Source organism: Arachis duranensis, chromosome 5 (genome assembly GCF_000817695.3).
Source record: "Arachis duranensis cultivar V14167 chromosome 5, aradu.V14167.gnm2.J7QH, whole genome shotgun sequence".
Taxonomy (NCBI): Eukaryota; Viridiplantae; Streptophyta; class Magnoliopsida; order Fabales; family Fabaceae; genus Arachis; species Arachis duranensis.
Window position 1 is genome coordinate 22573332 of NC_029776.3, and position 25248 is coordinate 22598579.

General features: G+C 30.5%; 2 protein-coding genes across 3 annotated transcripts; one reads left to right on the forward strand and one right to left on the reverse strand.

Annotated features, from left to right (window-relative positions):
• The first annotated feature begins 15428 nt into the window (after positions 1-15428).
• Positions 15429-19492, forward strand: LOC107488801 (cation/H(+) antiporter 18). 2 transcript variants are annotated; one of them, XM_052262460.1, is made up of 4 exons: positions 15429-15645; positions 16419-16667; positions 16925-17926; positions 18034-19492. In XM_052262460.1, exons 2-4 carry the CDS (start codon positions 16467-16469, stop codon positions 19180-19182), a joined length of 2352 nt encoding a protein of 783 aa, XP_052118420.1. In that variant the 5' UTR covers positions 15429-15645; positions 16419-16466; the 3' UTR covers positions 19183-19492. The 2 variants fall into 2 exon arrangements, with proteins under 2 accessions (XP_052118420.1, XP_015965063.1); XM_016109577.3 differs by having other exon boundaries at positions 15430-15649.
• Positions 19493-20733: 1241 nt separating this feature from the next.
• On the reverse strand, positions 20734-24797 carry LOC107488799 (uncharacterized). The gene is made up of 5 exons (XM_016109576.3): positions 24319-24797; positions 23660-23839; positions 22572-22698; positions 22160-22273; positions 20734-21262 (listed from the first exon to the last, which is right to left on the reverse strand). The coding sequence occupies exons 1-5, from the start codon at positions 24604-24606 to the stop codon at positions 21147-21149; spliced, it is 825 nt and encodes a 274-aa protein (XP_015965062.1). The 5' UTR covers positions 24607-24797; the 3' UTR covers positions 20734-21146.
• Positions 24798-25248: the final 451 nt, after the last annotated feature.

Genomic DNA, 25248 nt, shown 5'->3' on the forward strand with positions numbered 1-25248 from the left:
AAGGAGTTTACCTTTGGGTTTTTGAGCCCAGAGGTGCCTTTTCTATGCTGGTCGCTGGTTCCTTGATGAAGGATCAGGTCTGCGTCATTGTTTCCGATATTTGGATTTTCTTGCTCGGAATCAGATGCTGTATAGCCATCTTCTGGTGAGTTGTTCGCCATTATTGGTTGATCCCTCGGGTCCCCGGCAACGGCGCCAATGTTATGTTGGGTAACCGGAGGTTAATGGGCTGGACTCGTTGGGTTGGCCCAATCGTATGAGGGAGGAAGCCTTTGAGCGGGTTTGCACCTTTAGAGACTCCTTCCGACTTGTGAGTGTGAGAGAATGGGGGTGGTACCTGCAAAGACACTCCGATGCCTAAGTTAGCAAGGGTGTGAGTAGGTCTAGAGAGTATTGGGACTTAGAGATACCTGAGGGGTGTCAGTGTATTTATAGTGGTGAACCAATAACCACCGTTGGAGTAGTTCCACCTTTTAGGGTGGATAACCGTCCCTTTATCTTAGGGAAGTTACGATATGACTCCTGGAAGTGGGTTGAGAGATTTTAGGGGCAGTTATTATCTGCCAGCTAATCTTTGCTCCCGACTTCTTTAGAGCAAGTCGTGGGGAGAACCGACTCCTAAAGAGAAGGTCGGTGTTCTGAGGAGTCCAACCTTGTGGTTGGATCTGTAGTTTGGACCTAGGCTTTAGCGTTGGGCCAGGATATGAACACTAACCAATATATAATTTATCCTTTATTAAATATATAACATGTTATTTTAATTTATCCTTTAATTAAATTAATTGTACGTATGTGTTGGTGCAGTTGTCATCACAAGCGCAGTTGTCAGCACACAGTGAAATTGATTTACAGTTCTTAAAACTTTTTTTGGTGACCCTTACACACTGCATACAAACTGATAAACATCTTCACTTAAGGCAATGGTGAGTAGGTGACACTCTGACGAGAGTAGATCCTCTCAAATGAAAAAAATGAATCGTCCAGTGTTTGATTTCATCTTTTATTGTTCTCTTTTTTATTTAATTTTGGTCCCACTTATAGAATTAAAAGTGAGAGATCACACTTTATTTTTTCAAATGTTAAAAAAATAGAGAGGATCCATTTCCTACTGTGCCTAAAGGTGGCAAACGGGCCTAAATTTGTCGGGCCGACCCGCGTAACTCGCCAAAAAAAGCGGGCTGTAACACCCTAATTTTTAACACCTCATGATCGTACTAAAAACTCAGGCGTCACTTATCTCTAAACCTTTATATTTTATACTATCTTTATTTAATATTAAGTCTTCGCGAGTACGAACCAAAATTTTAAACAAGAAATCGAAATGAAACTTTATTTCAAATCACTTAACCACAGAAGTATAAATATTCACATAACTTTATATATATAGACATATTTAAAGATTGTCAAATACAGGTCCTGGCCCTCTAAATATCAAAACAACTAACGGCAAGGGAAAAATAAAATCTATGACTAAACCAAATACAAAAAGTAGGAATACATGTATATGTTAAGCTTTGTAGTTCGGTCGCGGCCTTGCGCCGAGGATTCCTAAACCTGTCACTGAACAAAAGAAATCTGTAGGGGGTGAGAACTTCGTCCTCACAGGTTCTCAGTAGGGACATAGAATGCCGTGAGAGTAAAGAATTAAGTTGCAAATAATCGCTTTTTAACTTTAATAAAAAAGTACCTTTAGAACTCTTTAAAACTCACTTTAAAGACTTTGATTAGATTAGTTCTCAGTAAGTTAAATCATTTAAGAAAATTCCAGTCAGCAGTAGCCACCGAAATCCACAACAAACATACTAACTAAAGCACATAAAGAGCAACAAATACAACACATACACAATCACAGCAAAATACAACAAGCAAACACAACCAAAACAAATGCACAAATAATATGATGCATGTCTATCCCCTAGCGCAGGTAATGAGCTCATTTGCCGGTTTCGACCCGCATCCGACGCAATCTGACTCGCAAGTCAGATAAGGCATTCCAGCGGCATAACCTATACAAGTTTTTACTTTTTGCAGGCGCTGATTCTCCAGCTGAAGCATGTGCCCCTTTCTCCTGGAAGCCATTCCATACACACGAGCGTCCCCGCACAATCATTCACATATACAGCCCACAACTTAACATTTTTCCATCGGCACCATAACCATTTACTTTCCGTCACCCTCTCGTGACCTTTTAAATATTTCATAATCACACGTGCCATGTTCTTTTTTCTCATTCTTTCTTTTTCTTAACAAACCGAATTCATATCATAACTTAAAACAAAATCTCATATCAAAAGAGTGAATTTAAAAGATTATACTTTTCTTAATAAATCGGATTGAAAATAACTCTTTCTGTAATAATTCAAAATCAAACAATATTCATAAATCAGACTGGCTTTTAAATAACGCCTTAAATAAAGTCTTGGAGTTTTATAAAAATTTCGGCAGCATTTCCTTTAAAATTCGGACTATGCCACCCTTCCAGGGTTTGAACCAAACCATTTCTAATTCTCAGAAAACATTTTTGATAATCCAAACGAATCAAATTCAGTACTAAAAACCTATTTTCAATTCTCACAGATTACTTTCGATAAACCAGCAGGCCAAGTCCAATATCCAAAATATTTATAAATCTGAAAATCCAACTAGTTCCAATGTCAAAATCTTTTTTAACTCTCAATTTATTACTAATAAAACAAATTTTCAATACAAAATCCGTTTCTCAATATGAGTAAATATGTAAATAAAATATTTTTCACTATAAAATCATGTTTCAAAATGAATTTATAAATCAGATTTTCGAAATAAAATCACGTTTTTGGTTACTTTTACATAAAATTGGACAAAATCTCCTCTTAAAAATTGGACTTCACCACCCACGCGGGCTTCCTTAGATTCATAACTTTCTAAACCAAACTCAAATCCAACTCCATTCAACAATTATCAATACGACAATTTCTTCAATAATTAACTCATCATATTACAATTTAACAAGTAACACTAATTTAATCACTTTTCACAGCCACAACTCAACCAATTCATTATAATTACACAAAATCAGAATTTCAACAACTCCATCAAAATCAGAAAACCAATATCAATTACAGCCTCAATTCAAACTCATCATTCAATCATTGCAAGCAATCATAAATTATTTACAAATATCCACTAGACTTCTGTGGCATTTATAATTTAAAACAGTTAATTTCAAAATAAAACCCTCTACCTTTGAACGAAATCAAACCAACGGGACTTCCAAAAAAATTTCTTGACCGAGTTATTGAAGAAGAAAACGTCAAAAATCGTCTGTATCCCTAGAACTTCAATTGACCGAACTCCAAGAAAAGAGGAGTTTTATCACCATCAACTTCTACCGAACAAAAATAATGCCAACGTGTAGAAAACGAAGATACAAACACTTTTATCATATTAGATTTTTTATTAGAGTTACGAGTCTCAAAAAATCGAAGTCGAAAACCTTATGGTTATGGAGGTTCTCTCTTCCTTACTCTCGGTTCCTTTCTTTCTTTTCAGGTTCAGTAACAAATAAAGAGAAGTTAAAATTAGAGGTAATCAAATAAAATTTTCTTTAAAATCTCATAAATAGTTAATTATTTAATTTTTAAAAATTTGGGGTCTTACACGGATTAGGCTGAAAAATTTGAACCGCTAAATAGCAAAAGTCTATCTAACCCGCACCGCTTAAACCGTGGGTTTTGACGGGGCAGGACGAATTTTTTCGCTGGGCTTAGTGTTTTTTTAGTGAGGAGATATTTTTACAATTTTTTTGCCAAAACCTAACTTCCCCCAACCTAACTTACAAGAGTATGAAGATAAAAATTGAGTAGTTTGGATTATGTTTATGTTTATTTTGCTTTGGAGAGAATATTTATATTATGTTTTGGATGAAAATTTGGTTTATAATTATATTTATTAGATATTTATAATTACAAAGATTTTAATGTTTTTGAATATAAAAAATATAATTTTTTATGCCTTTAGAAATTATAAATTTATTAATATGATTGTGAAATTATATATATTATTTAGTAGTTAATAGTAAAAAAAAAAAGAGCTTTGGCGGACTTAGGCTTGGTTTGGTAAAGCTTTTGCTTTTCAAAAGTAGCTTATGAAAGCTGTCTTTTAAAAGACAGCTTTTTAAAAGTTGCAGCACTTGCGTTTGGTAAAATCAAATTAAAAATGACTTCTAATAAGTACAAGCACCACAATTGTGTTTGGTAAAATAGCTTTTAAAAGTTAAAAAAATTATAATTAACATGTTTATAACAAAAAATAATTTCTTTTTTCAAATTCTTTAAAATTTTATATAATATTTTAAAATAAAATAATGTTAAAATAAAAAATTCATAATAAACATAAATATAATAAATAAATTCTTTTATTTTTTAACTTTAAAATTTTATATAAGTATCATAAAAATTTATTTTATCCTAAACATCATTACTAAAAATACTAAATTACCTAAATCACTATAACCTAATTTTTTCCACCAATCAAACTTGATGTTATATTATTTCGAACCATCTCCATAGTTCCAAGAAACTTATCTCCAACTTTTTCAACTCCATTTTCAGCTTCAGCTTCACCTTCATCGCCATATCCATCTTCTTCTTCAAGCTCGATATCCATCTGATCATATTTTTTAAACTTACGATCACTTGTAGAATAATGTCTAAAGTAGTTATGCAGAGCCATTGTTGCAATAACAATTTGAATTTGTTTTTTATAACTAAAACTAGGCATATCTCGTAAAATTTTCCATCTTTTTTTCCAAACTCCAAATGTACGTTCTATCACGCTTCTAAGTGAAGAATGAGCATAGTTATGTATTTCGTAGTATCCAGAAGGTCCATTAACACAACGAAATTCTGGCAAATGATATGTTGCTCTTTTGTATGGTCCTAGATAACCTTTCTTTTCTGGATAGTCTGCATCTACTAAATAGTATTTACTTGTATATTATTAAATGAAAGAAAACATGATAAGAAATTAAATCTATATATGGAGTATATAATTTAATCTTAAAGATAATCAAGTATTACCTGGTGGAGGTTTTGAAAAGTTCAACTCAGATGTACCAATTGCATATAAAAATACTCTTGTGTCATGAGCTGTCCCTTTCCAATCGGCCAAAGCAAAAGTAAATTCCATATCAAAATTACATGCAGCCATAACATTTGGGGTTGGAATTCTTTTTTTATCAATAAATCGAATTTGGTCTTCAGTAGACACAATCAGTGGCGCATGAGTTCCATCTATAACACCAATTGCATCCTATGTTAACATGATTAGAGCATCAATTTTACAAATACTATAAAGCAAATTTAATACCAACACATGCAATGAAAGATAATAATTTTTTTGTAATTATTTATAATATTTTTAAAATAAATAATATATAAATTACCTTAAAGTGAGGCCAATATCTATCATCATTTCTTAATTTTTTAGGCACTTCTTTAAAATCACGATTCTTTGGTTGTATAATGTCTATGGCCATTTTGCAGACAGCTTGTAGCACTTCTTCAAATTTTTGACTTATTGTTTCACCGGAATGTTGAAACCGCTCCTTAGTTGACTTATTTGAGTTTCTACCTCCTAGTACAAATAGGAACATTGCTAGCATTTCTGCAGCACTTATTCTCTTTGAGGCACATAAACCATAGTTTGTTTCCAAATCATAGCATAGTCTTTTGAAAACATCTTTTTCCATCCTAAACATGCTGCAACAACGGCTATTATTCCCTTCTAATATCTCTTTAAGCCATTTATTTTCTGTTTGTGTAGAAGTCATGCATGGTCTTTTATAGATATACTTATTATAATATTGGAAGATTAAACATGCTGTGGAAGTTAAAACTCGATCAAATTCTTCCTCTTCCTCTTCCTTTTCATCATAATCAATTTCCATATTCCAATGCACTGTATAATAATTATATTAAAAGAAATAACACAAGGATTAAAAAAAAGAATAATATATCAAGAAATGAAAGTATTGTAATTTTTATTTGCAATAAAAAAGATCAAATAAAATAAACAAATCCAAGCAAATGAATGTAAACAGCAGACACAACTCATGGTCTATAAAATGAATGTTAAAATCTTAAAAAAGTTTTGTGAATAAATTGCTCTCCTTCTCCTCTTGGACATTCTTTTCGTTCATTAACCACGCAACTTTGACTTCTTTATGCTTTAAGGCAATGAACAGCTCTCTTTTATCTTTATCCAAGAAGAGTCGAGTTGCAAACATATAAATTTGTCCAAGTGGATCTATATCCGGTATAACATTCAGTTCTTCTATTGCTTGAGTTATACTAGGTCCCAAAGTATTATTTTTATTGGAGCTCCTACGTTCCACAGCCTCACAAAATCTATCAATTTGGTGTGACAATTTCTGAGCACCTCCAACTTTTTTTGCTTTCTTGTAAGTATTAGCATTAGTGACATTTTTCTTTTTTCTTTTAATGTTTATAACACTAGACTCAGGCTCTATATCAGAATCATCACTATCTTCAAGTTTTGTATCTTTCTCAATTGAAGAAGGAACTATTCCGGAAGATGGAGTCCAAGCATCTTATTGCAGCTGTTCTTTGAAACATCCTATCCAATGTTGCCTCAAAATCTGGATGAATCCCTTCTTTTCTAAATTTTTTAGCCTTTGAATAACCTACATAAAATATTGATACTTAGTACTAATTATATATATCAATATGTATGCTATTATGCAACTAAGCTTAAGAATACTAACCGCTAATTTTTTAGCCCACCACTCTTCACTTGCATCAATTGACTTTTTAGCAGAGTCCCATCCAAGTCCAGTCTCGTTCCTTTTCAATTGCTTCCAATTCTTCCAATCTACTTTTAACTGATCCCATTTGTTTCTCAATTGTTTTCTATTATATTCTTTTTCCGTAGCTTTTGTGAATTCAGCTATTAATTGTTTTCAACCTTTGGTATCAAAATGTGTGCCTGGTTTGCTACCAGCTTCAATACTTTTCACACACAAAACACAAAAGATATCTACTAAATTTTTGTTCCATTGTGCAATTTCTTTTCCATCATTTTTCTCTTCATGTGATCAAATTCATTGTTGTATCCATCAAAACTTATCATATGATAACAAAAATTATTCCATAAGTTCATACAAAAATTGAAAGATTGAAAACAAAGTAAATCATAAAATTTTAAGTCAGATATACCTAAATACTTGTTATGTGTTACACAATAATATACTTTATGCTATATTATTATCAATTAATAAGACTAATAAACATACAATATTATTCTATTCTAGTAGGCCAATAATAACATAGAAACCAGATATATTATAAAAACAAAAGAATCATAGAATAATTAATTAACATTACTTGAAAAAAAATCACAAGAAACAATAAATTGATAATATGATTCATGAATCAAATTTTGGAGTTCTAATTGAATCAATTAACACTTTATTTTGACACTAACTCAAATTTTAGAGATTAATAATTAACATATTTATTTGATTTATTCTCTATACTAATATAAATAGATTTATCATTAGTCAATAATAAAATTTGTATGTAATCCAATGTTAGTACTGAGTACATCCATTACCCACCTATATATATTGGTTCACCTTTACAGATCACAAAAAATAGGACACATATCTCAAATAAACTACTCTTATGATTATATATCTATATTTACATATGTATATACATGTTGTTATTATAATTTTGACTAATGTTCATGCAAAAAAAAAATTTATGATTGATTTTCATAAACTAGGTCAACCTCTTCCCGTTTCAAAGAACAGAAAAAAACAAACAAACATAACAGATATATTGACAAGATACAAAATTAACGCAAAAAAATAATATAAATTGATAGAAGTTCATACCTAATATGTGATAGAGATGTATTTGTGTTGAAATTTGTGAAGATTAGGTTCAAAAATAAAAAATATATGAAGATTGTGTTAGAATTTGTTAAGGTTAGGATGAGAAGTTAGAAATATACGAGGATTTCAATGGCAATATAATAGCTGGAAATATATGCGGGAAAATGAAAAAAAATTTGGTAAGCATAAGTCAGTTTTGAAAAGCTCCCTCATAGGTGCTTTCAAAAGCACCCTTAACTTTTAAAAGCTGCAAGCACAAGTATTTAGGCTTTTTAATTTACCAAACGCAAAATAACGTGCTTGTGCTTTTTAAAAGCACAAACACTTCTTGAAAAAGTTTTACCAAACCCAACCTTAGTCCACCAACCCACCAGCACACAATTAGGCGGGACAGAGTGAGATTTTAGAATCGCCTCACTAAGTGGGGTGATATTTTTGACGGAGTGAAATGGAATGAATTTTCTCGCTTGCCACCCCTAACTGTGACGGAGAGCAAAAGTTCCACTTTTGATTCGATCCCACCAAGAACTTCTACTCTTACTCTGTCATTTGGAAGCCCCAGCATATCATGTAAGTTCTTCAATAGTATAAGTTTTACTTCTTTTAATTTCGTAACAAGATTGAATAATATATAATTGGAGTTTAATCAACTAAACAAGTTTAATCACCCGTGCCATGCACGTGATAAAATTGAAATTATAATTTTAAGTTGTTATGTTAAATTTTATTTTAATTATAATAATTTAATTAATAAAAAATAACTTGTATGCGTTATTTTTCTTTTCTTAACATAGTATTAATTGTATTAACTATAAAATAGTTATTTAATCTACTTTTTTCAATAAATCAGGCATATATATTCAATATGACCATAAATAATCTAGTAATACTTAAATCTACCAACAAAGTTTTATATGTTGGTTTACTGTGAAGTAAGAAAATATCAAAATCAGCTCAAAATAAAGAACAAATTAATAGAGAATCCTAATGCAGAAAGTTTTGTAATAAATAATAAATAATTTAAACCTACAGAATAACAATTCAATGCTATCCTTTGATACCTGCAAAATATATACATGAAACAACAATGTATCAATGTTTGTATATAAAATTATATGATTAACGTAATTATAAAATTGTTTGTCAAGAGAATAAAATTATACGAATTTTAATGATAATTTTAATATTCTCAAACTATTAATGTACAATAAGAATTCATCTATTAGTTCCTAGAATTTCTAAATTTTTTTAAGTGATAGTAATAAATTTTAACAAATAAATAGATTTAGTAAGACATTTTGTTATTACCTTTTTATTATAGGCTCTCAAAAACTTCTCTATATACCACATTCATCGTGCAGTTATCTTCCAGGTGTCTATGATCTTGCAACAGCACTCGCATACCATCTTTACTCGTTACCTTTGATAACACAACATACAATTGACCATGGGTGAAAACTGGCATTGGAAGGTAAATTTTAACTTTCGATAGAGTTTATCCCTGGGACTTATCGGCAATGTTTCATTATTTGGAATTAGATTTCATCTTGGAATAAGAACAATACTTTCAGCTTTGTTACCAGTTAAAGTCTTGCATTCTATCACATGATTTTCCATTCTTCTAACTTGCATCCTCGTTCCATTGCAAAAATCATTAGTTTGGTCTATATTCCGTAGCAACATAACAGGAGCGCCAACCTTCTAAACCAACTTGTGTGGTGGTAGACCTGAACAATTCATTCCATTTAGAATCTCTGGCGAGAAAGCATCTAACTCAAATTCCATATTTCCCTCTTCAGCACACACAGAGTCTGAACTTAAGTAGACTCTTTCTTGTCCAGGTAATCCTGCAGTCATCTTGTTGTTGACATCAGTGACACAATCCAAAGTTAGTGCAAGAATTGCTCTATCCTTGAAATAATTTTCAACGGATAAATTGGATAACATATCTGGATACACGAAATCAATAAGGTCATCTAAAGCTGTCTCAGAGTTCTTAATCAAAATGTCAGATGGTATATGAACGATCGATTCACCATCTGTTGTATCGCCAGCCAAACCATCACCAATTTTGAGTAGCCATTCTGTAAAATTTCTGAGTTCTTGTATGTTGTTGTTTTCACCTTGTGTCTCATGTTTTTTGTAAGCTTCAAAATCTTACAGTTATGCCACAAATATGAAGAATTAATAGAAGACTAAATTATATCTTGCCTTGAGCCTCTGGGAATCATAGGTAAAATTTGTCTAAAATCTCCTCCGAGAACAACAATTTTACCTCCAAATGACAAATGAGCATTATATGAATCTGAGCACCTTAAGATGTCTCTGAGGCATTTGTCTAAAGCTTCATAACAATACTTACTTATCATTAGAGCTTCATCCCATGTGATTAATTTGGCCTTGGATATTAACCTTGCAAGAGGACTTCTCTATTTAATGCTACACAAAGAATCCTCATTTATGGCCAAAGAAATTTTAAACCATTAATGTACAGTTCTTCCATTAGGCAACAAAAGTGCAGCAATCCTACTCGAAGCAACATTTAAAACTATACCTCCTTTAGACCTAATTGAGCATGATATAGTTGACCATAAGAATGTTTTTCCACAACTACCTTGACCGTATAAGAAAAAAAGTCCACCCATATTACCGCTAACAGCACCAAATAATAAAAAGCCAAATTAACTTTTATATAAATAGAAATTATTTAATTTAAATTAAAATTTCATATAACAAAACAGTGGTTTTCAAAAATTATGGAATCTTTTTTTGACATATGTATTATGCCATACGTATAAATTATACGGATTATTATATAAATTCATATATATGCATAAGAAAACAGTTTAATATTATATATTTTCTACATTAATTATATGTCAATATTTTAAAAAAAGAGATAAAAGAAGATATATATAAATATGTATAATATTATTGCTATATATGAAGTAGTTTTATATTGCTTTAATTATAGAGACTTATTATAATTATATAAAATTTAATTTGAGGAAATAATTTCTCTTACCATAAATAATATACTAAAACTATTAGTATATTATCTTCTTTATGGTTAATTGAATTTATCAATGATTTTCTCGTGTAAATCGTTATTACCCAATTTTTAATAATTACTTAATATACAAAATTTGAAATTGAAAATTGTTATTACTAATTCAATTAACTGGTTAATTAAGTAATAATTGTCAAATTTTTAAGATGCAAAATCATTGATTTACTCAATTGATTTCCATATATTATTTATATTTTAAGTAATAATTTGAAATTATATTATTTATCCAGTTAATAATACTATTATTAAAATTTATTTTTTGCATTGATTTTTAAATTAATTATTAAATAATTATTTTTGTTAAGATAATTGTTTATAAATTATTTCAAATTATATTTTGTTAAGATATAATTATTTAGATTATTACTCATGACACGGGTATAATTTCATTTTATACTAATTAATCAATTATAATTATATGACATGGGTGTAATTTCAATTTTATCTACGGATTATTTTCCGTAATAATATACGACATATTATTTACCGTAATAATTTGATTTAATTAATTTCTAATTATTTACGTACATAAATGATTAAAATATATAACATAAATATCGTAATTATTATAATTCTATGATATAATTATAATTAACATGTTTTATCATAATTAAATATTGATTTGATATAATTATAATAAAAATACTTTCCCAAAATAATATAATCTACTATTATTCATCCACTAATTATTTGGCAATAAATCTTAATATGATTATTTACATCTCCACTATGAGAAATAACTACTTAGATATACCAAATAATATGTAACATATTACTACTTGTATAAGTTAAGGCACAAAGACAGGATTTAATTAAGGTGATTAAAATTTTCACCAAACAGAAGATGACCTCAATCGAATAAAAAAGGGTACTCAATTTTGCATTAATTAGCTAGTCGAAGAAATAACATACTCATTCATTATTCATGTTTCATTATATTTTTTAAATAATATATAGAAAACATATATCTTGTGTATAAAAATCTGACTATTAGTAATTTTATTAATAAACTTTTTTTAAACTATTACTAATTTCAATTTTAATAGAAAATCTGAAGAAATAATTTCGCTTGCCATAAATAATATACTAAAACTGTTAGTATATTATCTTCTATATGGTTAATTGAATTTATCAATGATTTTCTCGTGTAAATCGTTATTACCCAGTTTTTAATAACTACTTAATATACAAAATTTGAAATTGGAAATTGTTATTACTAATTCAATTAACTGGTTAATTGAGTAATAATTGTCAAATTATTAAGGTGCAAAATCATTAATTTACTCAATAGATTTCAATAGATTTCCATATATTATTTATATATCAAGTAATAATTTGAAATTATATTATTTATCCAGTTAATAATACTATTATTAATAATTATTTTTTGCATTGATTTTTAAATCAATTATTAAATAATTATTTTTGTTAAGATAATTGTTTATAAATTATTTCAAATTATATTTTGTTAAGATATAATTATTTAGTTATTACTCATGACACGGGTATAATTTCATTTTATACCAATTAATCAATTATAATTATATGACACGGGTGTAATTTCAATTTTATCCACCGATTATTGGCAAATAAATTTTATTCCAATTATAAATCAAATCTGTTTTTTATTGGTAAATAAATTGTCTTTAGGTCAACGATTTAATATATGTGTAGATTCATGTTTTGTCAAATATAATGAAAATACAAATAAAGAAATAAAAGATAAAAATAAACTTAATAATATCTGACACTACTTCATTTTATTAAATTATTTAAAAATAGCACATCCACAAAAAATAATCGTAATATATAAATTGAGGCAATAATTTAAAATTCTATAATTATAATTTAATCAAATACTAATAGTAAAACTAAATTACCTAAACAATATTGAACCTATTCTAGTCCTTAGTCACGTATAGTATAGAATAATTCTTGTAACGACAACCAACTGAAATAATATCGTAAGTTTCAATATTTAGAATTCGTGCAAAATCAGACCATCCACTTGTTAGATAAGCTTCATCATCCGCTATCCATGCAATGCAGCAAGGTATAGAATTGCCACACCGAGAAACCAAACTAACTGTTATTCCCCTCAATAGTATTGCATGCATGCAAAAGAAAGCTGGTAATTTTTGAAAAAAATCAAAATATGTTAAATTATTCTAATAATGAACAGCTTAAACTAAGAAAATTTAAATATATTACCAATCGTTGAAATTGCATATCTAAATTTGTCATGAATTTAGCAAAACTGAACGCTTACATCCTTTGGTAAAGTAGAGACTATTGCCTCTTCTTTGAACGCTTACATCCATGTAGTTGGAACCCGAATCAGTGAAGACAACTCGATGAGGTATTTCATGGATGTGATGCATTGTAAATGATTGTGACAAAAGACAATCGAACTGAAACATTAGACGATAAGAATAACTTAGAGTAACAACAAATAAAAAATTATCAAAAGAATAATATAATAGAATGAGTATATAAAAAAATATTATAAAAAATTATAAATTGTACTTTAAAAGAATCAACTTCAACAAAAAACGAAGAATACATTCTTATTCTATGAAGTAGTAAAAAAAATACTAAATATAAAATTATGAATTGACTCTCAAATTTAGATTCATGTACCACAGGAAAACATTATATATAGGCTTTAGTAAAACAAAAATAAATATGTAAATTATCTATTATTAAGGTAACTTGTTAATAATGCATTAAATTTTGATTTGATACAATTATAATGAAGATATGTTTCTAAATTAGTATAATTATATATTATTCATTAAATATTAATTACAATATAATTATATTAAAGATATTTTTTATAAAATAATTTAGAAAAATTATTTGATATACGTGAATCGGGTAACAAAGATTTTTTATTATTATTATTACTATTTTTGATATTATTATTATCATTAAAATTATTAAAAGTATTTTTAATTGATAATTGATAAATAGTTTAATAGTGCATTAAATATTGATTTGATATAATTATAATGAGGATATGTTGCCAAATTAGTATTATTATATATTATTCATTTAGTATTAGTTATAATATAATTACAATAAAATAATTTAGAATAAAAAAAATTTTATTCGTTTTGGAGGAAAAACGGAGGCATGAGAGATCGACACGTCACCTTTAGTAGTTGGGGGAAAACCCAGTTTTAGTATATTAAGTAGATAATGATAATAATAATAATAATAATAATAATAATAATAATAATAATAATAATAATAATGCAGATTTTTGGTTGATAGGTAGCATTTATTTTTAGATATTGACATTAAATGGAGATTGAAAAACTAAAATTGGTATTAAAATTTCATATTTTAGTACTTTTAAAAAGTGAAAACACAAAAATTAAAATTTTAATAATATTTTATAGTTATTTTAATTAATTAATTCTAATTTTATTTTTTGTACAAATTAAATTAAAATTTTATTTTTATTTTAGTCTTTGTCTCTTTCTTTACACAAAATACAATATTAAAATTTATTTCAATTTCTTTCTCTCAATTTTTGTCTCCCATTATCAATTTCTCAATTTCTATCTCTTTTTCAAACGTTACCTAATTATTTTCAAAAATACAAAATAATTTAATATTAACTAAAAAATAAAATAAATTTAAATTAAAACAATAAAATAAAAAGATTTTAACTAAACAAAATTTTGATTTTTTTCTTTTTTTTTATTATAGAGTACTAAAATTTCATATATAGACATTTTTTTTATAATTAAAAGTACTAAAACTTCAATTACTTTCAATGATCAAATCACTTACCGCGACATATGAGCTACCGAAAAAATAAAGTTAGGTCCGACTCCAGTAGGGTTTGGATCGGGTAAGAATTGATTTTCTATTTATTTGTATGAATTAAGTGTGTTTGAAATTTAATTTTAAATAATTNGATATTTTTATTTTTCTAAAATTAATTACAAAATTATTTTACTTTTTCATAATTAAATTAATTTTTTAATTAAAATTAAATAAATATAATATTAGAAGATATTTTAGTTTTTAAAATTAATAATAAAAAATATTTTTTTGTCTAGTTTTTTATTTTTGTTATAATTTTGTAATAATTTAATATCAACTAAAAAATAAAATAAATTTAAATTAAAATAATAAAATAAAAAAATAATAACTAAACAAAATTTTGATATCTTTTTATAGAATACTAAAACTCTATATATAGAGGTTTTCTCTTTCTTATAATTAAAGAATACTAAAATTCCATGTTACTTTAGACTACCAAGTCACGCGCGGGTTAGGAACTACTTCATAATCTATTAACTATTGCGCTCTTTCCACACTAGGCCTTCCTGCTGTTGGAGTAACGTGCAATGTATGCTTTCTATGAAATCTTTTATTTATAGTGTTTCTTGGTGGTTGACTTGTTGTTCATTAAATTTGAAGGAGTGTGATTCGAAATGGTCGCCCTACTATTTCCTATTTAAAAAAAAAAAAAGTGTCAGAGATAACCGCGTAAAAGTAGGGGAAAGCCAAATCAGAGTTATTCATATGGGCACATGTATATAGAGTACTACTTTCCTGCATGCTGTTAACTTCGATCACTGGCTTCTCAATTTTAAAACATACAGCGCCTTCTCTTTTCTACTGAGTTTTGACTTCGATCTGAGCCTCTAACCATTCCGTTGGTTTGTCTGCCTTATTTTTCTTTGCATTCTCTGCATATGTATCAATGTGTATAGTCATTTAATTTCTTTTTGAACGTTAGTTTCAACTATACCTCTTTGTTTTGGATAAGTTTGTATTGTTTGTTTCCCATTGGTTTAATAAATTTGTACTTATAATTCTTTCCTTGCACGCTGCCAGTCTGCCACTACCACCAGCCATGCAATCGGTTTTGTGGGGGTAGCGTTTTTTTTTTTTTTCTGCTTCATGAATTTTTATTTGACATTTTTGGAGCCCTTAGATTCAAACCTTAATTATAATCGAATTAGTAGTGCTACTTCTGTTTGTATGAAGAATGAACCATGGATATCTTTGGTTTACTGCTGTCATGTGCGACCATTCTCTTCTGTTTATTGCTTGAAAGTGTTTGCTATAGAAACGAAAAACGAGGTCACAGAAAGTTCTAGAGAAAAGAAAGATGCATTCTTGATTGTGTTTCAGTGGTTTTTATTTTAGTACTTTCTGAGTTTTCAGGCCAAAGATGCTGTCCCCGCTTAAAGAGTGGTCTTTAATTTGGGAATGGATCTTCTGGCGTGACAAATTGTCAAATTCACATGAACCTTGTCATGTTTTTTATTGTCACTATTGATTAGAAGTTAGGATCCTTTTTCTTGATAAGGTCACGAGAATGTGAAAATTTAAATAAAAGAATATATTTCCATGTACTTTGATTTTGATGTAGTTCTTAATTCTTACACGAGAGATTTGAAAGAAGATTCCTATTTTTGGCAGAAATTTAAGTGAGAGTCTGGTGTAGCTTTGGACTTTGCAGTGGTGAAAATGGTTACCAATGCTACTTCTGCAAGTGTTTGCCCCCCACCCATGAAACCTACATCAAATGGTGTGTTTCAAGGAGATAACCCTCTTGATTTTGCACTCCCCATGGCTATTTTACAGATATGCCTAGTATTTGTAGTCACAAGAGGATTGGCATATATTATAAGGCCTTTGAGGCAGCCAAGAGTCATTGCAGAGATTGTGGTAAGTTCATTTCTCTTAAAATATCTGCAGCACTATCTAATGAATTTAGAATTTAACCTGTAACGTTTATCTATCATAAGATTTTTGTAATACAATTTGTAAGATTATCCTCCATACAGCAGGGAAATAAAAAGTATTATTAAGTTCAATACATTTTAGAAATTTCTTTAGGAAAGAACTAAGTTGTGACTTATATTAGAGGTTTATTGAAAGGGAGAGATGATGCTCCATGATTTAACACTACTTCTCATTGACAGGGAGGAATATTACTTGGGCCATCAGCATTAGGACGAAATAAAAGCTATTTGAATGCTGTCTTCCCCTCCAAGAGTCTTACAGTACTGGATACTCTGGCAAACATTGGCCTTTTGTTCTTTCTATTCCTGGCAGGCCTAGAGTTAGATCCGAGATCTTTGCGTCAAACAGGGAAACAGACCTTTGCCATTGCTATTGCTGGAATAAGTGTACCCTTTGCCTTGGGAATTGGTTCATCATTTGTTCTTAAAGAAACAATTGCCAAAGGTGTAAATGGTACTGCATTTCTTGTCTTTATGGGTGTTGCTCTATCCATAACTGCTTTCCCTGTGTTGGCTCGTATTTTGGCTGAGTTGAAACTTCTAACTACCAATGTTGGTAGAATGGCTATGTCTGCCGCAGCAGTAAATGATATTGCTGCTTGGATTCTGCTTGCACTTGCTGTTGCCTTGTCAGGCGATAGCGAGTCTCCACTAGTGTCATTGTGGGTCTTCTTATGTGGATGTGGTTTTGTTCTTTGTTCAATCATCATTGTCCCTCCAATTTTCAAAAGGATTACACAACGATGTAATGAAGGCGAGCCGGTGGATGAGATATATATATGTGCTACATTAGTTGTTGTTTTGGCTGCGGGTTTTGTTACAGATGCTATTGGAATCCATGCCATGTTTGGTGCATTTGTTGTTGGTGTGTTGATTCCAAAAGATGGACCATTTACCAGGGCTCTTGTGGAGAAAGTAGAGGATCTTGTTTCGGGCATTTTCCTCCCACTCTATTTTGTGTCAAGTGGATTGAAGACCAACATATTCGCCATTCACGGCCTGCAGTCATGGGGTATTCTGGCCTTAGTTATTTTCACTGCTTGTTTTGGGAAGATTGTTGGAACCGTTGTTGTATCACTTTTCTGTAAAGTACCCTTGAAGGAGGCTTTAGCTCTGGGATTCCTAATGAACAGTAAGGGCTTGGTTGAATTGATTGTTCTCAACATTGGCAAAGATAGGAAGGTATTAAAATTCTCTTGCTATTGATATTCACTAACTATTTTAACATGTTATATGTTTCTATCAATCAAAGAAATGAAAGCTTAATATGTGCTTTTTGCAATTTGCAGGTTTTAAATGATCAAACCTTTGCCATTATGGTTCTTATGGCAGTATTTACCACATTCATTACCACTCCTCTTGTCATGGCTGTGTATAAGCCTGCAAGAAGGGCGAAAATAGATGATTACAAATACAAAACAATAGCAAGGAAGAACACAAACAGCCAATTGAGGATTCTTTGCTGTTTCCATAATGCAAGAAATATTCCATCAATGATAAACTTGATTGAAGCCTCAAGAGGAATCCAGAAGTCCGGTGGAATTTGTGTGTATACAATGCACCTCAGAGAATTTTCTGAGAGGTCATCAACAATCTTAATGGTACATAAGGCAAGGAAAAATGGGTTGCCATTCTGGAATAAGGATCGTCCCTCTGATGCTGATCATTTAATTGTGGCATTTGAGGCATACCATCAACTGAGTCAAGTGTCTGTCAAACCAATGACCGAAATCTCATCTATGGCAGACATGCACGTAGACATTTGTGCAACTGCTGGGGGAAAGAAAGCTGCAGTAATCATTCTTCCGTTTCATAAGCACCAAAGATTGGATGGCTCATTAGAGACAACAAGAAGTGATTTTAAATATGTTAACAGAAGGGTCCTTGAGAATGCTCCATGCTCAGTTGGAATTCTCGTTGATCGTGGCCTTGGTGGTACATCCCATATATCTGCAAGCAATGTTTCTTATTCCATTACAGTGCTTTTCTTTGGTGGAAGTGATGATCGCGAGGCCCTTGCTTATGGTGCTCGAATGGCCGAGCACCCTGGCATAAGATTGGTGGTTCTTCGCTTTGTCGTAGAACCAAGTACCACAGGAGATATCGTTAGAGTGGACGTGGGAGAATCCTCTTCCAGCTCCAAATTAGTCTCAGAGGATGAGGAGTTCCTTAATGAATTCAAGGCAAAAGTAGCTAACGATGATTCTGTGACATATGAAGAGAAAGCAGTAAAGGATGCAGCAGGAACAGTTGCTGTGATCTGTGAGTTCACTCATTGCAATCTGGTTCTTGTGGGTCGAAGTCCACAAGGTGAAGTGGCATATGCTCTCAAGAGAAATGAATACCCGGAACTTGGACCAATTGGTTCTTTGCTGGTATCTCAAGATTGCCCAACAATAGCATCCGTCTTGGTGATGCAGCAGTATCAGCATCAATAGTTTTGTTAAGGTTGTGTTAACAAGTGATTTGGTCACTTTTAAATCATTTTTGGTTTTTAACTTGTCAATTGTTTAGATGTATATATCTGAAAGGCTAAGATAATAATTTCTAAGTCAATAAATAGCATTTAGACAAATTTTCTTCTCACTTACGATGATTGAACATGAATTCATCAGAGATTACATCGCACTTGTAAGCTTTGCAGTTAATTTACCGGAATTTTCTAACCAGTCTCTTGTAAATCTTTAATTGTATGACTTTTATGTACTTGGAACAAATTTATTATTCTATAAGTAAGGATTTTTCTAAGGTGTGGATAGTAAAAGTAAGGATTTTCCTAAGGATTGAACATGAATTTTAGATCTTTTGCAGAAAGGAGGCGCAGTAATGCAGAGGGGTGGCAGTTGTGTTACACAATTAAAGTTGGTTAAAAGTGGGATTAAGTTTAATGATTTTTGTATGGTTTTTTTTTATCGACCCACCATAAGTGCTTCCGATTTTGGGACTCAGATACAATGGTAGAAAAAAGCACTGAAAAAGCCTGACTTAACATCTTTCTAGCTATGACATGAAGTACTTGACTAGCTTAAATGCTTAGCAGTTAGCACCACTGAAATAGAAGTAAGAGATGAAAATTTATTAGGTGATTGAAAAACGGGGTGATGTACATGTGTTCAATTTTCCAAACGGCTTTTAAATATATTAATGTTATTTTTATTCTTTAGATATTGGTGACATTTAACTTACGTAGAATTTTTTTTAATTTTTTATTATTCTTTAGAATAATGTGTTTTGCATTGATTAACTCTTGGAATAGAATTCTCTTAAGAGAATTGGAATTCTATTTCAGGTTATGGGTATAAAAAAATAGCACTCATTTCAATTCTAATAAGATTTCAGTTCTCATGATAAGACTATATACAAATCAGATTAAAATAGGTCTGATTTTTAATTCCATTTAATTTGTTCTTCTTCTTATTCCATTTTGTGTATCTGCTCAAGCACACCACATCTTAACAAAGTTAAAAAAAATTGGAGAAAAAACGGGAATAGATAACCGAGTACGAAGTGTGAAGACAAACAATTGAAAAAAAAAACGTAGTAAAATTCACAATGGAACATAGTAAAATTCACAATGGAGTGAACGATGAACCAACAAAAAAAAAGTTCAAACAAACACTATTTGAGTGTCTTTTTGCCATGACTAACATAAAAAATTTGTAACTTTTATTATTATTTAATCGTGTCTAATTGCATGGTTTTAATATATTAAAAATTATACTTCAAATAATATCTATATACTTTTAATATATACTTTTATACTTTTAATATATACTTTTAACACATGACGGTTCTTAACTACCTAAATAACCCAGAATCCAAGGTACCTTAAGAAAAAAAAAAATGTAGCAATGGATTAGTTCTATCATCTTCTAGCTATGACATGAAGAAGTTGACTAGCCAGTGGCCATCTCGGACATTACTTAAATGCTTAGCACCACTGAAATAAAAGTAGGAGATAAAAATTTATTAGGTAAGTGAAAAAGAAATGATGTAACAAGAATCACATGATGTGTTCAATTTTACTAGAGGTAACAATCTTCATGTGTTTTGAAATTTGAATACAGATTAAAAATCACAATTAGTTATCCCGGATTTATTCATTATCAATGTCCTTTAAGGATGAACCAAAAGCAATCATCACATGCTCTTATTTTTTGTAAGGGTGTGAAAGTAAGTAAGAAGTTAGTCATAATCACCCTTCCATCAATAACTTCCATTGAAAATGATTATCCTTTCATTTTTTCCACTTTACAAACTTTCACTTTAGATGATCTAAACTCCTTTAAGAACATTCAACTTTTCCTAATGCCTTGCATGCACAATGAGGCCTCAAACCTGCATCATTATGGACTGCATCTTTCTTACTTAAATATGCTATTATGACATTGCTCTGCCAGGCTTAACGCTGGAATGAGATAGAATAGGAACCAGTGTTTGGATCTTTAACTGCTTTGAAGTTATCGACACTCATCCCAAACCGGCCCAAGACAGAATTTCCCATTTCTTTTAGTTTTGCTGCATCAAGAAACAATTCTTCAGTGCAAGTAAAATGAAGATAGCAAATCGTACCGGATTATAGTTTATAGAATGTAAGTACAAAGAAAATATTCGGAACTGAAGATAAGACTCTGCAGCCTCTACCAAGAGGTAAAGAAGCAGATAATAGGTTTAACATGAATGACAACCAGGAAGATAATAGGCTTAACATACAAGTGCAGCTAGCAGCACTGCCTGGAATCCAAAAGGTTTTGTTTGAGCAATAAATAAATCAAGCACCAAAGACTGCAATTCAAGATAAAAGATAATTTATATAACTAGACAATCCTAAAGTTTCTCCTCCAACTACAAGATTCCCAAATCCCAATTAACAAATGCCAACTCTATGCCCATCACAAATAACACAGAGCATACTAGTCTAAACTCTCAAGGAACACAATCTATATCCACAAGATAAAATGGAATCTCTGAAAAACCAAAGTTGCATACATCACTCAAAAATAATAGTATATCTTTCTATCACCTAGGTATCCCATGCTTAGAAATATCATAATAAGGCATCCATAAATTCCTTTGATAAAATAATTTTAATCTGACTAAACTAACATATGGACTTAGCCAATTTCAACCACAAGATTGCAAATAAATCTTAAGGATGGACAAAAAAGCTAGATGAATGTGCCAATAAATACACAGAAACCGAGACAGGATGTTTTTCTGTAATTGACGGTAGTTTTGCAGCAGCAAGAAGAAATAAAGAAAAGAGCATCATATTTGGGTAACAGATTATAAATGTATGCATGAAGGATCAAGGTAATGTAAGGAAATAATGCCCATGCACTGTTCTACGCGAAGTACATGATACAATAGCAACTATAATTGAAATCCAAGATAAAGATGAAAACAGAAACTTGCCAATCATCTCTTCCTTCATCATTTCCCGCTTTTCTGCAGCAAGCGGCTCAAGTCGCCTGATGGCCTTCCTAGCTTGATCATTTGAGGGATCAATTTCTAAGATCTTTTTCATATCTGTCAATTGATATTTGGAAAAATAACTAAAATTAGTGAGGCGAAAAAATTATGGTATGAATGAACTCAATGATGCGAAAAGGGAAAAAAAATCTGAATGGCAACAGTATGCAAAACATGTACTTCTTCATTAAGATCCAACAATAAGGAATGCATAATGATACTCATACTGGCTTTCCCTAGGTTGGCAGATACCACATAACAGTGGCACCTTTCCAGTTTGAGAAACTACACATACCCCCTTACTGTGCAAAAGAGAATAAAGTTCAATAACTCCTAATATAAGATCTGAACTTACCAGCAATGGCTTCTTCAAAATGTTCAAGCTTTTCATGAGCTTCTCCTCTTCTTACTAAAGCTTTAATATACACTGGATTCAGATCTAATGCTTTTGTGCATTCTTTAACTGTGTTGTCATATTTTCCCTGGGATATGTTTAGTATAAGTTAAAAGAAATTAGATTCTTGACTTAATCAATTTCAAATATAAAAGGGCAAATATGATGCAAGATTCCATACCAGCTTTATCTATGATTAAAATGACTTCAAAAGATATGATTGGAAAATAAAAAAAGAGGTACGAAAGAGTTGAACCACACTTAAAAGGGTCCTGTTTGCCAAAAATGGCCCCTCGGATGGATGCATGAGGTATCTAGTTTGTGAGCTCCCAATGTTATATTTTTACTTTAAGCAGGCCTATTAATTAAGCAAGTTGGGTTCATGTTTTGAACAGACTAATTACATTATGGAATTAATAAATAGCCTCAAATTAGTAAATATTATATTTAATTAGTAAATAGCCTCAAATTCGCAAGTCTTACGAGGAACCAGACCAATGCATTTCAATAAACAGTTAAAATGCTATAGGGTTTGTTTGGTTTAGTGCACAATTTTCTTAAAGAAATGGTTGAAACAATATATTGTTTCCAATTTTCCTTTTCTGTTTTCACTATTACTTTTACACAGTGAACATGTCAAGGAAATTATGGTTGGGTTATAATCTCCACATCATTAAGTTTGCCAATTTACCCCTGTAACAAGAGAGAATTCAGCTTAAAGCTTCTACTTTCTGTCTTGCATGCAGATAGGGTTCTTTTCTATTTTCCAGAATTATACATTCCCTCTTTTCTGTATAATAAAACTTTTAAATTCAAGAGTAATGACAATTTAGCTGTCCAAATAATAAACATAAAAAAAATACCTAATCATACACTTCCAAATTAGTAGGCAAATCCCACATACCACTAGACATAGGTTATCAAGCTTTTTAGAAAGAAGAAAATAAAAAAATAGAGATAAATAGTCCATCTGATTTACAACATAATAATTGATAGGGGAAGGTGCTAACAAATGCTATTCTCATTAATAGTAAGAAAGAACACCATACCAGTTTCTGAAAGCACACAGCACGGTTTGCATGACATATTGAGAGTATTTCAACAGATGAAGGCATGTCAGGTGCAACTTGTAGAGCAAGTTCATACTGGGATAATGCTTCCTCATACTTCCCATCCACAAAAAGCTTATTCCCTTCTGCCTTTGCCTCATTTGCTTGAACCAATGCTTTCTGCAGCAAGTGGCATCAGCACTATTTTGTGTATTTTTAACCTTAAAAATGAATATGCATGTTTTAAATACCACATCAAATGGTTCAATTTAGACCAGGACCATTATGTAGATAATAGATCATGTTTTTAGTTAAAAAAAATATTTTGATTCAACAACTTTACAATCATAGTCTGAAGACAATTAGTCTGCTTAACCAATTGAACATAATCTTGAGACTTCACATGTTCTCTAGTGCAGTTTATAAAGCACTACTGCTCAAACTCAAACTCCCTATATTATTATGCAACCTAATAGCATCAAACCACTCCATTAAAATAAAGAATCAGTAAATTTTTTATTATAAACCATTTTAATAAATAAAAACACTGAAAAATGAAATTAAGAAACAGTAATTACTACCAAAGAACATGATCACACTAAAAGAAGAAACCAAATTTAATGCAAAATTATCAAAACCCTAAAATTTTGAAACCAAACCTTCTCCAATTCCTCATTGATCAAGGGATCTCTAGAGAAACTATTACTTGGAGAAACACTCTGTTCAGGTTCCGGCTCCGAATGCTCTGGCTTCGGCTGCTGTTGTTGATGTTGCTGTTGTTCGAGCTGTTGATCATGGCTGCTAGCGCCAACGTCATCACCTCCGGTTTCGCTGCCCAGGTCGGTGTCGCTGGCCGTTTCAAAACCGTCGGAAGCATCGTTACCAGCAGTATTGGAGGGATTTGCGTTTCGATCCTCATTCTCTTGCTGCTCTATCACCACCACCATTTTCTCTCAAGGTTCAGTGTGATTGGGGCTTGTTTGGATGATAACGGAAAGAAGTGAGGTGAGGGGTTAGGACTACTCGGGTTTGTTGTAACTTGTGAGTTCTGACGTTTTTTTTTTCTCTTGGCAAGGGAAATGGATTCTTTGGCTTGTTAAGAAATCACAGTTTACTCTTTTTAAAAGAAAAAAGAGACAATTCATTCTTATTGTTCTGTGGTTGAGCTTCCAGACTCTTCTACAATATGAGATGGCATAGGATCTGCGAGTCCCAAAATAAAATATTTCTTTAGGTCTATTAAATTGATAAAAAAAAATTTTAATGAGACATTATTTTTTTATTATATTTAATAAATTTTTAATAATAAAAAATATTAAAAGATAAAAAATTATTTTTTTTTTTATAAATTATTATTTTATTATTTGTCTATTATGTTTATTAACAATTAGAAACAAAACCAACAATAAAATAGATGTTCCATTAATAGTGACTTTCATAAATATTTTGACAATACCAGTTAGAATTGTTTTTTTTCTTGATTCATTATGTTCAAAATATCGCATATTTCTTCAAAATTCAATCGATTGAATTTCACAAAACAATGATGGTATTTTCTTATTCAATCGTTTGAATTTTGTAGGTGACTA

What these genes read in the sequence shown, in the direction of transcription:
- LOC107488801 (XM_052262460.1), top strand. Translation starts at nt 16,467, where the DNA reads ATGGTTACCAATGCTACTTCTGCAAGTGTTTGCCCCCCACCCATGAAA. An exon ending in GAGTCATTGCAGAGATTGTG is followed by an intron (nt 16,668 to 16,924) that starts GTAAGTTCATTT and finishes TCTCATTGACAG; the next exon opens with GGAGGAATATTACTTGGGCC. An exon ending in ACATTGGCAAAGATAGGAAG is followed by an intron (nt 17,927 to 18,033) that starts GTATTAAAATTC and finishes TGCAATTTGCAG; the next exon opens with GTTTTAAATGATCAAACCTT.
- LOC107488799 (XM_016109576.3), bottom strand. Translation starts at nt 24,606, where the DNA reads ATGGTGGTGGTGATAGAGCAGCAAGAGAATGAGGATCGAAACGCAAAT. An exon ending in TCAATGAGGAATTGGAGAAG is followed by an intron (nt 23,840 to 24,318) that starts GTTTGGTTTCAA and finishes CACTTGCTGCAG; the next exon opens with AAAGCATTGGTTCAAGCAAA. An exon ending in TTTTGAAGAAGCCATTGCTG is followed by an intron (nt 22,274 to 22,571) that starts GTAAGTTCAGAT and finishes ATCAATTGACAG; the next exon opens with ATATGAAAAAGATCTTAGAA.